The 14,743-nt window shown below is 39.2% G+C and overlaps 1 protein-coding gene across 1 annotated transcript; it reads left to right on the forward strand.

Annotated features, from left to right (window-relative positions):
* Window positions 1-10,902: 10,902 nt before the first annotated feature.
* On the forward strand, window positions 10,903-13,887 carry LOC140889047 (uncharacterized). The gene is made up of 4 exons (XM_073296748.1): window positions 10,903-11,922; window positions 12,139-12,965; window positions 13,055-13,160; window positions 13,255-13,887. Exons 1-4 carry the CDS (start codon window positions 10,903-10,905, stop codon window positions 13,885-13,887), a joined length of 2,586 nt encoding a protein of 861 aa, XP_073152849.1.
* The last annotated feature ends 856 nt before the right edge of the window (window positions 13,888-14,743 follow it).

The following is a 14,743-nucleotide window of genomic DNA, read 5'->3' on the forward strand; positions in this document are numbered from 1 at the left end:
GGAGGACAGCATTCGGCGGAACAAGTCTTTCTCTCAGTTGAGACCTGCTAGTTCTTTGGGTCCCCGTGCCCAAACTTTTAAGAAATCTGGATCTTCTTCTTCCTCTAGTTCTGGAGGTGTTGTCCGTTATGGTAAGAAAGACAAGTGTGATCACTGTGGAAAGAACCATCCATCCGACAAGTGCCGTAGAGCTTCTGGAGCTTGTTTCCGTTGTGGAGAGACTGGTCATATCCGGAGAGATTGTCCACTGTCTGGGGGAGGCGGTTCTGGTTCAGGTTCAGGATCGGGTTCTCAGGCTACCGTACAGCAGAGGTTGCAGGGACAGTCTGCTGGGAGTTCTCATTTGAGGCCACGAGCTTCTGGCCAGGTGTTTGCCCTGAGACATGATCAGGCAGTAGAGGAGAATGAGAAAGTCATCGCAGGTACATTTCTGCTTTATGGTATACCTGCTTTTGTACTTATTGACACTGGTGCATCTCATTCCTTCATTTCTGCACGTTTTGTTAAGAGGCATAAGTTACCATGCATTGCACTAGACGTAGTGATGTCTATTTCTACTCCGACGGGCCAATCTGCTTTGGCTAAGAGTCTAGTGATGGGTTGCCCTTTAGAGTTCGAAGGGAACATTCTGTTAGCTAATCTCATGGTCCTAGCGATGGACGACTTTGATTGCATTATGGGAATAGATATGTTGACTACCTATCGAGCTTCAGTGGACTGCTATCAGAGATTAGTACGCTTTCATCCAGAGGGGAGTGAGAGTTGGTTTTTCTATGGTGAGGGAGCGCGACCCCCGATGCCTTTGGTATCAGCTTTGAGAGCCTGTCAATCTCTAGAGTCTGGCGGGGAAGGTTACCTTATCTATGCAGTTGATTTGTCCGCTGAGAGTATTGGGATAGAGAGCATTCCTGTTGTGGATGAATTTCCAGATGTATTTCCTGATGAGATTCCGGGTTTTCCTCCTGCTAGGGAAGTCGAGTTTGGCATAGAGTTGATGCCGGGTACTTCGCCTATTTCTAGAGCACCGTATCGTCTGGCTCCGTCAGAGATGCGTGAGTTGAAGAATCAGCTACAGGATCTTTTGGACAAGGGGTACATTCGTCCTAGTGTATCTCCTTGGGGAGCTCCTGTTCTCTTCGTGAAGAAGAAGGATGGGTCGATGCGGCTGTGCATTGACTATCGGCAGCTGAACCGAGTCACTGTGAAGAACAAGTATCCGTTGCCTCGTATTGATGACTTGTTTGACCAACTGCAGGGCACATCAGTTTAATCCAAGATTGACTTGAGATCTGGGTATCATCAGTTGAGAGTCCGTGATCAGGACGTAGCCAAGACTGCATTCCGTACTCGCTATGGGCATTACGAGTTCCTAGTGATGCCATTTGGTTTGACTAATGCGCCGGCTATATTCATGGATTTGATGAACCGTGTCTTCAGGGAGTATTTGGACAAGTTTGTCGTGGTCTTCATTGACGACATCTTGGTGTATTCACGTAATACGGAAGAGCATGTTTCTCACTTGCGATTGGTACTACAGACTCTTCGAGATGAGCAGTTGTACACCAAGCTGAGCAAGTGTGAGTTCTGGATGGATAGAGTGGTCTTTCTTGGCCATATCATATCCAGGGAGGGGATTTCTGTTGATCCAAGCAAGATTGAAGCGGTACTTAATTGGTCGCGTCCGTCGACAGTTGCTGAGATCCGCAGTTTTCTGGGTCTAGCAGGGTATTATCGTCGCTTCATTTTGAACTTCTCTCAGTTAGCTCGACCGTTGACACAGCTTACCCGCAAGGGTGTGGATTTTGAGTGGTCCTCCGAGTGTGAGGAGAATTTCCGTGAGCTTCGACGGCGGTTGACTTCTGCGCCGGTGTTGGCATTACCATCAGGATCTGGAGGGTATGTAGTTTACACAGATGCTTCTCTTCAGGGGTTAGGTTGTGTCCTGACTCAGAATGGGCATGTGATCGCATACGCTTCTAGACAGCTGAAGCTTCACGAGGACAACTACCCAGTCCATGATTTGGAGTTGGCAGCCATTGTGTTCGCTTTGAAGATCTGGCGTCATTATCTGTATGGCGAGAAATTTGAGATCTTCACCGACCATAAGAGTCTCAAGTATTTGTTCACTCAGGCGGAGTTGAACATGAGGCAGAGACGTTGGATGGACTTGCTTAAGGACTATGATTGCGAGATTAAGTACCATCCGGGAGCTGCTAATCTCACCGCTGATGCTTTGAGTCGCAAGGTGCGACTATCCGCACTTCAGACTTGTTCGATGTCTAGTGCGATCAGTGACTGTTGTACTTCAGGTTTTACCTTCAAGCATAAGAAAGGTATGCAGAGTATCCAGATGTTTGCGATATTATCTGAGCCAGCCTTGTATTCGCGGATCCGAGATGCTCAGATGTCTGATTCGAAGACCCAGCATTTAGCTCGTCTAGCTAACGAGGGTAGCTCGTCTGGATTTCATTATCAGTCAGATGGCTTTCTATGTTTGTCTGGTAGGCTTGTGATTCCGCAGGATGAAGAGTTGCGAGAGGAGATTTTGTCTCAGGCACATCGCACTAAGTTGAGTATTCATCCTGGGAGCAACAAGATGTACAAGGATCTACGTACTCGTTTCTGGTGGAAGGGAATGAAACGCAGTGTCTATCAGTTTGTTTCGAGATGTTTGGTGTGCCAACAGGTCAAGGCAGAGCACCGATGACCTGGAGGATTGCTTCACAGTCTGCCTATTCCTGAATGGAAATGAGAGTTTATCACAATGGACTTTGTGACCCATTTGCCGGTATCCCCGAGGAACTGTGATGCTATCTGGGTTGTGGTGGACCGACTCACCAAGTCAGCGCATTTCATTGCCTATAGCCGAGAGTACTCTGTGGATCGCATGGCTCGGATGTACATTCAGGAGATCATCCGACTTCATGGAGTGCCTGTGAGCATTGTCAGCGATCGGGACCCCAGGTTTACTTCTAGATTCTGGGGGAGTGTTCAGCGTGCGATGGGTACTACTCTCAGTTTGAGTACTGCCTATCATCCGGAGACTGATGGTCAGTCAGAGCGCACTATCCGTACGTTAGAGGATATGCTTAGAGCGTGCGTCATGGATTTTGGTTCAGCCTGGCAGGATCATTTGCCGTTGATCGAGTTCGCTTACAACAACAGCTATCATACTAGTATTGGGATGGCACCTTCTGAGGCGTTGTATGGGCGACGTTGTCGTACTCCACTCTTCTGGGAAGAAGTGGGGGAGAGACAGGCTGAGGGACCGGAGTTTATCCAGCAGGCGATAGATATTGTTGATCAAATCAAGAAACGGATTAAGACTGCACAGGATCGTCAGGCCAGCTATGCTAATATCAAGCGTAGGCCTTTGCAGTTCGAGGTCGGGGAGAAAGTGTTTCTGAGAGATTCACCTTTCCGCAAGATTCTCAGATTTGGCCTTAAGGGCAAGTTGTCTCCCAGATTTATCGGTCCGTTTGAGATCTTGGAGAGCATTGGCGATTTGGCTTATCGACTAGCTTCGCCACCGCATCTATCCAGTATTCACGACGTGTTCCACGTATCTCTGTTGCGACGGTATGTGGCGGATGAATCTCATATTCTGCAGCGGTCTGAGGTTCAGGTAGACAAGGATTTGACTTATGTTGAGAAACCTCTTCGTATCCTTGATTATAAGGATAAGGTTTTACGGAACAAAGTCATTCCTTTGGTTTTAGTTCAGTGGCAGCGCCGAGGCACTGAGGAAGCTACTTGGGAGCTTGAGGACAGGATGCGTAAAGACCATCCAGAGTTGTTTTGATTTCATTCTTTAAGTTGTATTCAGTTGTAAACTCTGTAAACGTTTGATTTGAATAAAGAATGTTTCTGATTTCTGTATTTGCATTCGGTACTTAAGATCTGATTTCGAGGACGAAATATCTTAAGTGGGGGAGAATGTAGTAGCCCGTACCCTAATTGAGTAATTAAAGGAATTAATCATAATTACTAGGGTAGAGTTCGGAAGCTCCGAAGGTGAGATCGGAAGCTCCGATCAGGATCGGAAGCTCCGAACAGGATCGGAAGCTCCGATCGATATTACGTCAGGTATGACGTGTGGTAAGATCGGAAGCTCCGATCAGGACCGGAAGCTCCGATCACCCCTATCCGGAGTCAACAAGTGATATTTTGACAAGTGGCAGATCAGGATCTTCGAAAGCTCCGATGGCAGGATCGGACGTTCCGATCGAGGTTCGGACGTTCCGATCAAGGATCGGAAGTTCCGATCGTTGTCTATAAATAGAAGGCCGAGGCTTCACTTTCATTTGCCAATTCCGAGTTCTCCTTTTCATTCTAGTCCTTTTGGAGCTGTTCTAGTCTTCTTAGGCTTGGTCCAGAGGTCGGTGAGGCATTCGGTAGTCGTAGCGGAGTTGTGCCCAAGTTCTGGAGGCATCGACATCAAAGGGCTAACGACGGACGAAGGTATAGCTTTTGCTTCCTATTAATATTTAGGAGTATGCAATAGCTTAGTTAAGGCTTTTAGAACACTTTAATGATAGTAGTATCATTTGGTAGTGTAGAGCAGACTATAGGCATGGACCTAGAGTTGGTAGAGCTTGCACTGTATTGAGGTACGAAAGTACTGTTCGAGATATCCTGACTGAGTATACATGTATTATGTGACTGCATGATTTATAAGCCATGATATTATGCTGCATTCATTTGCATCTTGCTGTATCTCTTTCGAGATGTCTGTTAGTAGGGTTGTACCCTATCCTGTTAGTGGATGTACTTCCATCGATTTGGGTCCGGCGTATCCACGGTTATCTTGGTATGGGAGCCACCTCCTGAAGCGACGGCACAGCATGCTACATACCAGGGCCTGGTCTGTCTCTGTTATCTGATCCTTGACCTCGAGTCTATAGGGAGTTCACTTTGCATGCATGTATACTCATACTCTCGCACTGAGCGTTTTATACTCACGTCTCGTACTCTGTATTTTCTGGATACCCTATTCCATGGGGCAGGTTTGCGATTGGACGAGGAGGATGGATCTAGGAGGGGCTAGTCAGTGGTTGGCCAGCTGGAGCTTCGCTTAGGTTTTTATTACTGTTGTTTGGGTTTATACAGCTATTCGATTTGGTTGTATATTATTGGATAAATTATAGATTCCTTTATTTGGGATTGTATATTTTGATTATAGATTCCGCAGTTTTATTCTGATATCTGTTTAATTAAGTTAATTGCATGCATAAGTTCTGTTTAGTAGGTGATCCGGGTAAGGGTCACTACGTAGACTATGATATCGAGTTATTTCTTGTTGACAGGAATTACTTGAAGCTTCGAGAAAAGGTAAAAGTCGACAATGAAACGAATGGGAACGAATACTCGAGATCAACTTATTCTCGAGTTCCCGAAAATCACATACTACATGTTTAATTGCTTAAGTGAATTTGATTGTTATTCTATTTTTACTTGCATTCCATATTGAGCCGAATTCTCGATTCGTTTTGAAATTAGACGATTTAGGGAGCTATATGGAAGTGGCTTTGGCTTTCGAGTTTTTCCAATTGCCAGAATACTTCTTATAGTTGCTCTGAAGTCTAGGGGTTGAGTTGAATGACATCCACCCCAAATGGGTGTGTCGGTGAGTTTTTGTGAGGACTTGGCCCCGGGATCCCAACCGAATAACAATTGATATTTTGATTATCTGATTTGATAGTCCCGAGTTTTGAAGTCATGCATTCATTCATTCTCATTTTGATTTGTTACTGATTATTACTTTTCAATCTGAGATGTTTACTTGATATTGCATGTCTGTCTCTTTTACTTAGAAATTATATTTCTAACCGGTTTATTCGGCTGTTGTCTTTGTTTGTATGTGTACTTGGCAACAGGAGCATCAGGAGCTAGACCTAGTCATTTGGGTTAGCTCGGGGCGAGATGATAGAAGTGAGACTTCGTGTGTCGTAGGGTTGCTTTTGGACTTGTATTCTATTTTGTTTAGTCGAACGATTACTACCGTCGAACTAGTATTGTTAAACATCGTTCTGTTGGTGTTTCGAACGTCTTATTTCATGTTTAAGCTATGATTAGAACCTTGGTTGTTTAGATCAACACAATTTCAAAGGGTGAAAAATTTGTAGTAGAATGCACACTACGATTATATGCAAACTCAACAAATGGCAAACATTCTTCCCAACTCTTCAAATTCTTTTTAATTATAGCACGCAACAAAATTCCTAACGTTCTATTAACAACTTCAGTTTGACCATCCGTTTGAGGATGACATGTAGTCGAAAACAGTAGTTTAGTACCAAGTTTGCACCATAATGTTTTCCAAACACTAGTAGAATTTTTGCTTTTTACTTCGCCATTATTTACTTCGCCAATTAATAATTACGAAGTAAAATGTGACAATCAACTTCGCTAATAACACAAACGAAGTAAAAACGCACCTTCTACTTTGGTACTTAAAAAACCCGGGCTTCACTAATAATTTTGGATAGTATTTTACTTCAGCATACTATAATTGATGAAGTAAAAAGTAATAAATTAACATTTTTAATTATAATTGATGCAGTAAAAGGATGAACCGGATTAAAAATATTAACTCCAATGACTTTTCTTTCTAACTTTTTCAACACTTGGTAAAATATACATCACAAAACACGATCGATCCCCTTTCTTCTTCATTGCGGGAAAAGAAACCCTGCTCGATCCCTTTCTCTTCTTCAGCCGCCCACCATCAACCACCGCCGGGAACCGATGCCAACGCCATATTTCGAAAGCAAAAGGTCCGAATCTCTCTGTTTTGGTTTCAATTTAGGGTTTACATGTTTTGGAAGATGTTTTCTTTCTTCTTTTTTTACATGAATACGATGCCCTTTTTTTAACATAAATTTGGGTTTTCCTTTTTTCTTTGCGTTTTACTTGTCTTTCGATCCAGAAAACTACAAAGATATGCCAATGTTTCCTTTTTTTTAAAGGTCAATTGGGTTTCTCTGTTGATTCGAGTTTTAAATATTCTTCTAGTTCATCAAGCCATCTTTTGTGTTATATCTCACGCAATTCCCTCCCGAGTTTTATGCTAAAGGTTTCAGCTTTTTTATCAGAAAATCCCAAACAGTGTTGGTAGAGTCTGTAGTGATCAGTGGATGAAGGGGTGGGGTGGGTTTTCAAAATCTTTGGGGTCTTGGATATGATATGGGTATGAGAAAGTAGCCTGCCCAGGTTATCTTTATCCTTTGGAAATGGGTTTTTAGTGTTTTTATGTTTCCTTACGGTTCTTTAATTTACACACACACACACAAACACAAGCATTAAAAATCTCCCTTCTTCTGCTGCCTCTGCACAGACACAACAAAATGAGTTAAAGAAAGGAACTCACTGATGAATATTGAGAAGAGAGAGAGAGTTTTTTGCAGAGTGCACGCTGTGTTTTGCAGGGAAGAAAGAGACATCACTGTGTGTGTGTGTTCATGGAAGGGGCAAGATTGAGTGTATTTATTTTAGAGGGTTATCGAGCAAAAGCTTTTACCTTCCAAATGAAAACTCTCGCCCTTTTTTTCTTGCACTGACACTGAGCCACTGCCATTTACTGGCAAACTAGAAAGAGAGAGAGAAAGAAAGAGTGAAGCAAAGCTTTGTTGCTTATGTTATAGATCAGAAGCTAAGGAAAGGGGCAAAGGTTAAAAACAGTGGGAGATGAAAGATCAAATCGAGGTGTAATTTGAGTGTTTGTATTTGTAGTGACAGATGATAAGGGAGAAGAAGTAGTGTTTGGTTTCCGGGGCAAGAAATCACCATTCCTATGCTATTCAGCTGATATACATAAATCAATCATCTCGTATTTGAGCTATATATATTTCTCCACTCACTAATTATATAATTTATTCTTGCCTACATTTTGCCTGCCCTACCATTCCATTCCTACAGAAGCTTGAGTAATAATATATACAGAAGCTTCTAAAATCCTTAACAAGAGACATTGATAAATGAATCCTGCGCACCACAGTACTTGATATATATACTTGATGTTGTAGTAGCACTTGTCCTTTTGTTTTTGGAGGAAAATGATATCCATTGCGATTTAACATGTTTTTATTGTGCTGTATTTGGATGAGAATACTTTAGTTAATTAACAAAAATGATAAGTAGAAAAACAAAGTATAAATTCTATAGTTGGATATTTTCATGCTAGAAATATTTGCAAATTTGTTGAAATAAATTTAGCTGGTATACAATATATATAGCTGAACTTGAAAGTAGCATCCTAGCTCTACTCGCTCGCACCTGGATCTAACAAATCTGAACATGGATTCTTGCACTACACATTCGACAAGTTCTTTGATGGAATCTGATTTTTACTTTCTGGAATTTTATGCAGTGGAGCACTAAGTTCTTAAGAGAGAAGTTAAAAGACTACGAAACTTGTATAAGCAGGAAACTTCACTGCCGCAACAACAACAGGTATTTTGTGCTTTTTACTTCGTCACATTTTACTTTGCCAATTAGTAATTGCGAAGTAAAATATAACAATCGACTTCGGTAATAATACGGACGAGGTAAAAATGCACCTTTGGTATTATTTTGAACCATGAGGTAAAAACTTCACTGCCGCAAAAACCCACTTAAATCAAAAAAAATTTTTGAACCACACGGAACTTTGGTATTCTGGAGTTATATCCATGAATCTTTTTTATTTTTTAAAAAACTGTATCATAATTTGCTTGCTTTGTAACTATTTAAAAATCTGGAGCCAAAAAATTTTTGGTTCAATAATCATGTTTTATCGATTTCTAGCCATTGTGGTTTGATATAACATTGTACATACGTATCAGTACTTTGCTTCAAACTGATTGTTCATGTTCATGTTGTTTTGGCTATCACAAATAAGCAACTTCCGGGGTTCTTACTATGTTTTTTTAATATCTCTATTCACCACATGGATTTTATCAATGGAATTCTAAAATTCATTCTTTGGGTTCATATGTCAATCCAGATTTTTCGGGGTTCAGCGTTCAAGCTGTTGCAAAAATTTACTTCCTAAACACAAACAGTGGTATATTGATATATAACTTCTTAATTCTTTTATTCAAAACATACTGAAAAGAAAAAGTCACAAAATTTTGCAAATGTGGTTAATCACATGTTGACAACAAAATTTCTGGTGCATATCGTGTTTCTCACGGATCATTTAACATTTAGTTATTTTTTAATATACAATTACTATTTTATGGTGGGAAAAATTCTCTCAATTGAGATATATCACCAGCATGTGGTTGTCTTTCAGTACCTTTTGCATGAACTTACAAGAAGTCAATAATATCATTTTTATGTGTTGAAAATTAATATAGTTGAAAAAAATTTTGCCCACCAATAAACAAGTTTCTAGTTACGCCCCCTGTGATGACACTATCTAGTATGTGATTGATATCCAAATACCAAAGAGTTAGGGTTGTCTTGCTTCGATTAACCAAGTACTTTTATTTCAACTGATTTTATTTTTCCCCTTTTTCCAGGAGCGTGATCCTATTGAAATAATCAGAAAGCTTCTACTATCTCACGATATAGCCACTGAAAAAGAATTGAAGGTAATATAGCTATATATCTTTAAATCATGCATGAGAAACTGAATAGAAAATAAAATCTATTATGTATCTGTGACTTACTGAATTTGTTGGTACTGTAGCTTGAAAAAATAAAAAATGATGACTTGATGAGGCTACGAAGCCGCACCTATGACAGTTTTTTCACAGCGATGCTCCTAGGAAACAAGAAAACCATTTCAGTTGCTAGAAATCTTTACAAATTTGCTGAAATAAATTTAGCTGGTATACAATATATATTTCTGAACTTGAAAGTAGCATACTAGCTCTTCTCGCTCGCACCTGAATCTTACAAATCTGAACATGGATTCTTGCACTACACATTTAACAAGTTTTTATGGAATCTGATTTTAACTTTCTGGATGCTTTTGTAGTGGATCATTAAGGGCTCAAAAAAGAATTTAAAAGACTACGAAACTTGTATAAGCAGCAAACTTCACTGTCGCAACAAAATCAGGTATTTTTAGAACTTGTTCTGCTTTGGTGGAGTTTTAATGTGCTTTGAAATTAAACCTGATCGCATATTTTATCCCTGTGCTTTCAATATTTTGATTATATGATGATTCATTGTTTGCGTCAGGAATTTCATTTTTTATGATACTGAATCCATCCAAATTAAAGGACAATGTGTCTTTCACTATTTTTTATTTTTTAAATCAATGTTGCAATATTTAATCTATTTATTGTATTTTAATCGAATATAATTTCACAATTTATATTGGTTGGAGAGTCGTAGTAACTAGTGTTTGAAGTGAAAATCACTAAATGATTGTCATGTATTTAAAATTTTTAATTATGTTTTATTATAACTTATCTTTATTTAATTCTTTGTTGAAGGTAAGTTGTTAATTATGGATAAATCTTGGATTCACTCTGATAGAAGGTCGAAACAATATGAGAGGGTGTGGAACAGTTCATTAGCGGTTGTTTACAAAATCCCCATATTGACTCGAATTTAATTCATTGTCCTTGTTGCAAATGTAAAAATCTGAAGAAAGGACCGATTACGTCCATTCGAGAGCATCTTTATTTCCATGGTTTTAGTCAGAATTATATGACTTGGATTTGGCATGGCGAGTCTGCCGAAAATGATAGAATGAATTTAAGCACCAACCAGGAGCCAATTGGTGATTATAATGACGACTTTGAAACCGCTAATATGTGTGAGGCAGCATATGATAATTATACAGAAAATCCAGAAGCGTTTATGAAATTTTTGGAGGAAGCAGAGAAACCTTTGTACAATGGATGTACACGTTACACAAAGTTGAGTGCACTTGTAAAACTATAAAACACCAAAGCAAGGCATGGGATGAGTGATGCTTTATTTTCAGATCTACTAACGGATTTTGGGGATATGCTGCCAGATAATCACAATCTACCATCCTCAACGTATGATGCAAAAAAGACGTTGAGTTGTCTGTCGTTGAGTCATGAAAAGATCCATGCTTGTTCCAATGATTGCATTCTTTATAGGAAACAATATAAGGACTGTGTAAGTTGCCCTAAATGTGGATCGTCGCGTTGGAAGCTAAACAAGAAGAACATTGAGAAGAAAGGTATTCCTGCCAAAGTGATGTGGTATTTCCCTCCCATACCAAGATTTAAGCGCATGTTCAAATCTTTAGAGACATCAAAAAATTTAACTTGGCATGCAGAAACCACAAGAGTTGCTGGTCAGTTACGTCATCCATCTGATTCCCCATCTTGGAGGTTGGTGGATCATATGTGGCCCGACTTCAAAAGTGAACCAAGAAATCTTCGCCTAGCACTTGCAGCTGATGGCATTAATCCTCATAGCAATCTTAGTAGTCGGTATAGCTGCTGGCCAGTCATGTTGACCACCTATAATCTTCCTCCAAGAATGTGTATGAAGAGGAAATTCATCATGCTAACTATGCTCATTTCAGGGCCTAAACAACCTGGAAATGATATAGATGTTTACCTCGAGGTGCTAGTTGAAGATTTGCAACGATTGTGGGAAGGAGTTGATGGCGTTTATGATGCTTATCGAAGACAGTTTTTCACCCTTAAAGCAGTCTTATTATGGACCATTAATGATTTTCCTGCCTATGGTAACCTTAGTGGATGCACTACACATGGTTATTATGCATGTCCAGTATGCGGAGAAGATACTTGTGCAAATCATTTGGAAAATGGGAAGAAAATGTCATTTGTTGGTCATAGATGTTTCCTACCAATGTTTCATCCCTATCGAAGGCAAACTAAGGAATTCAATGGCATGGAAGAACATGGAGAAAAATCCACACCATTATCTGGGGTTGCCTTGTTTGACAAGCTTGCGGACATAAGATGTGATTTTGGAAAGAAGGTCAGTGTGAAAGGTAAAAAGAGAAAAAAATCAAAGGAGAATAATGTGGAAGACAACAAAGAAGAAAAATATTTAGGGGAAACAGATTTTAAAAAATGTTGGAAGAAAAATTCAATTTTTTTCAATCTTCCTTATTAGAAACATCTTCATGTTAGGCATTGTCTCGATGTGATGCACATAGAGAAAAATGTCTTTGAATCCCTCATTAATACTTAGATGAATGTTAAAGGAAAATCTAAGGACAATCTGGCAGCTAGGCTGGACATGCTTCAAATGGGAGTTAGGCCTGAATTGACACCTAAATTTGGAGAAAGAAGAACATATCTTCCTCTTGTTGCATGCTCATTCACAAAAAAAGAGAAGTTACAAATGTGCCAATCATTAATGGATATAAAAGTTCCAGAATGTTACTCATCGAACACGAAGAATCTTGTGTGCTTGTCTGAGCTGAAGTTGACTGGCTTGAAATCCCATGATTGCCATGTTCTAATGCAGCAACTCCTACCAATACTCATTCGTGATGCGTTGCCAAAACATGTTAGATACGCCATCATAAGATTATGTTTTTTCTTCAAAGATATTTGTTGCAAGGTTATAGATGTAGTCAAGTTAGATAAGCTGCAATCTGACTTGGTTGTTACACTTTGCTTATTGGAGCAGTATTTTCCCCCATCTTTCTTCGACATTATGGTGCACTTAGCAATCCACCTTGTTCGAGAAGTCCGATTATGTGGACCTGTCTACTTTCGGTGGATGTATCCATTCGAAAGATGCATGAAGGTGTTTAAGAGTTATGTTGGCAGTCGAAAACATCCTGAAGGTTGCATTGTTAAGAGATATTCAGCGGAAGAAGCAATTGAGTTTTTTTCTGAATACCTCAACGGACTTGATCCTGTTGGGGTCCCTCAATCAAACCGAGACCCCAAATCCAATGTTCCTGGATTTTTATCATGCAAAACACCAATTGTAGTGCCGCAAAGTGATATGCAACAAGCACATTTGACTGTTTTGGAAAATACAGAAGAAGTATCTCCCTACATAATGTAAGTTCAACTCATTAATATATAATTCTGCACATTTGTGACTATCAAAATATGTTTATTAAAAAATATTATACATAATATTTCCACAGTGAACATAAAACCTTTTTGAAGTCCATATTTCCGAAAAAAGAGAAAGATGAAAAATGGATACAAGATGCTCACAATAAGAGGTTCATTGACTGGTTTCGCGCAAAGGTTAGTTAGATGAAAAAATATTTATTAAACAATTTGCGGTGAGCATGTTTTATCTAGTATTTTAATCACTCTTTTCTAATTGAATACATGTTAGGTGGCTGCTGAAATAGATAGTTGCAATGGTGGAACGACATCGACATTGACATGGCTAGCTCATGGACCACGCGCGCAAGTCATTAAGTACAGTAGTTACGTGATAAATGGCAACTTATACCAAACAAAGGCGCGGGATGATGATAGAGTTTGCCAAAACAGTGGGGTTTCTCTAGTTGCCAGCACCATGCTTGTCTGTAGTGCCAAAGATAAAAATCCCTTGATTGCTGATGTGTCTTTTTATGGAGTAATTGAAGAAATATGGGAATTAGACTATCATCAATTTCAAGTTCCTCTTTTCAAGTGCGCTTGGGTTGCAAATGATAAGGGAGTAATAAACAACGATGAATGTGGCTTTACTTTGGTCAACATGAACAAAAGAGGGCACAAGAATGATGAATTTTCCCTTGCAAGTCAAGTCAATCAAGTTTTTTATATTGATGACCCATCAAAAAAAGGATGGTCAATTGTGCTCCCAGTGCCAAATAGGTGCTATGAGGGGGAGGATGATGGTTGGAATAGTATTCCAGAGTCTCGACCAATTGATGATGTTGAGACTCATGATATACCTGTTCACGAAAGATACTTTAGAGCGGAAAACGAGGGTGTCTGGGAAACGAACAAGAAAAAATGATGTTTTGTACTTTATGCCATGTTTTGTTATGGATAAGCAAAGACACTTTATGTGTTGTAAAAACATATGTTATGAACTTTTATTAGTATTATTATTATTATTATTGTTATTATTTATTTATTTATTTTGTCTTATTGTTATTATTTGTGTCTTTTGAATTCTTGTTATTATTTATGACATTTGTGTTATCATTATTATTTAACGTTTGTTTTCAAAACATTTATGCAGTGTTAAACATATATAATGAGTCAAAGAAAACATAAAAAGAAAGTTTCAGTTGAGCAGCTTCAAGAATTAGATGTTGATGAAAATAATGGAGATGAAGAGGAACTTGGGCTTACTGATGGAGAAGCACATCATGTAAATATTCAAAAGAAGTGAGGCCCTACATTGATGGCTAAAGTAAGTACAGCTGCAAGATAGGGAAAAAAACGAAGATCGATTATGATGATATGGGGCGGCCAGCATACAATGCAAATGGTAGGGCACTACAATCATACATTGGATCCATTGCTAGATCTATGGTGCCAATCAATATAAAATCGTGGCCTGATGTTCCAGAAAACATCAAACAAAAAGTGTGGAAAGAGATCTCGGTGAGTTCAAGATTTTATTTCAATAATGGCATTACAATCTTGCTTGATTATCCATAAGCTGACTTTAGTTGTTCGCCCTTTATAATTGGACCATAACTATTTTGTTATGTTCCATTTTTTCCTCCTTTATTTCTGATTTTTTTAAGAATAATTTAGTCTGATAGCTTAAGGAAAATATGAAAATTAATTGCATCCATTCATTATACTTTGTCATTCTGACATTTTGAAAGTTATGCATTACACAATTCTTGTTGTAATCT

The sequence above is a fragment of the Henckelia pumila genome, chromosome 3 (assembly GCF_033568475.1).
Source record: "Henckelia pumila isolate YLH828 chromosome 3, ASM3356847v2, whole genome shotgun sequence".
Taxonomy (NCBI): Eukaryota; Viridiplantae; Streptophyta; class Magnoliopsida; order Lamiales; family Gesneriaceae; genus Henckelia; species Henckelia pumila.

Excerpts from the sequence above, each read along its gene's own strand:
- LOC140889047 (XM_073296748.1), top strand. The coding sequence starts at position 10,903 with ATGAGTGATGCTTTATTTTCAGATCTACTAACGGATTTTGGGGATATG. Across the intron at positions 11,923-12,138 it reads GATGTGATTTTGGAAAGAAG|ATGAATGTTAAAGGAAAATC; the intron begins GTCAGTGTGAAA and ends ATTAATACTTAG. Across the intron at positions 12,966-13,054 it reads GAAGTATCTCCCTACATAAT|TGAACATAAAACCTTTTTGA; the intron begins GTAAGTTCAACT and ends ATATTTCCACAG.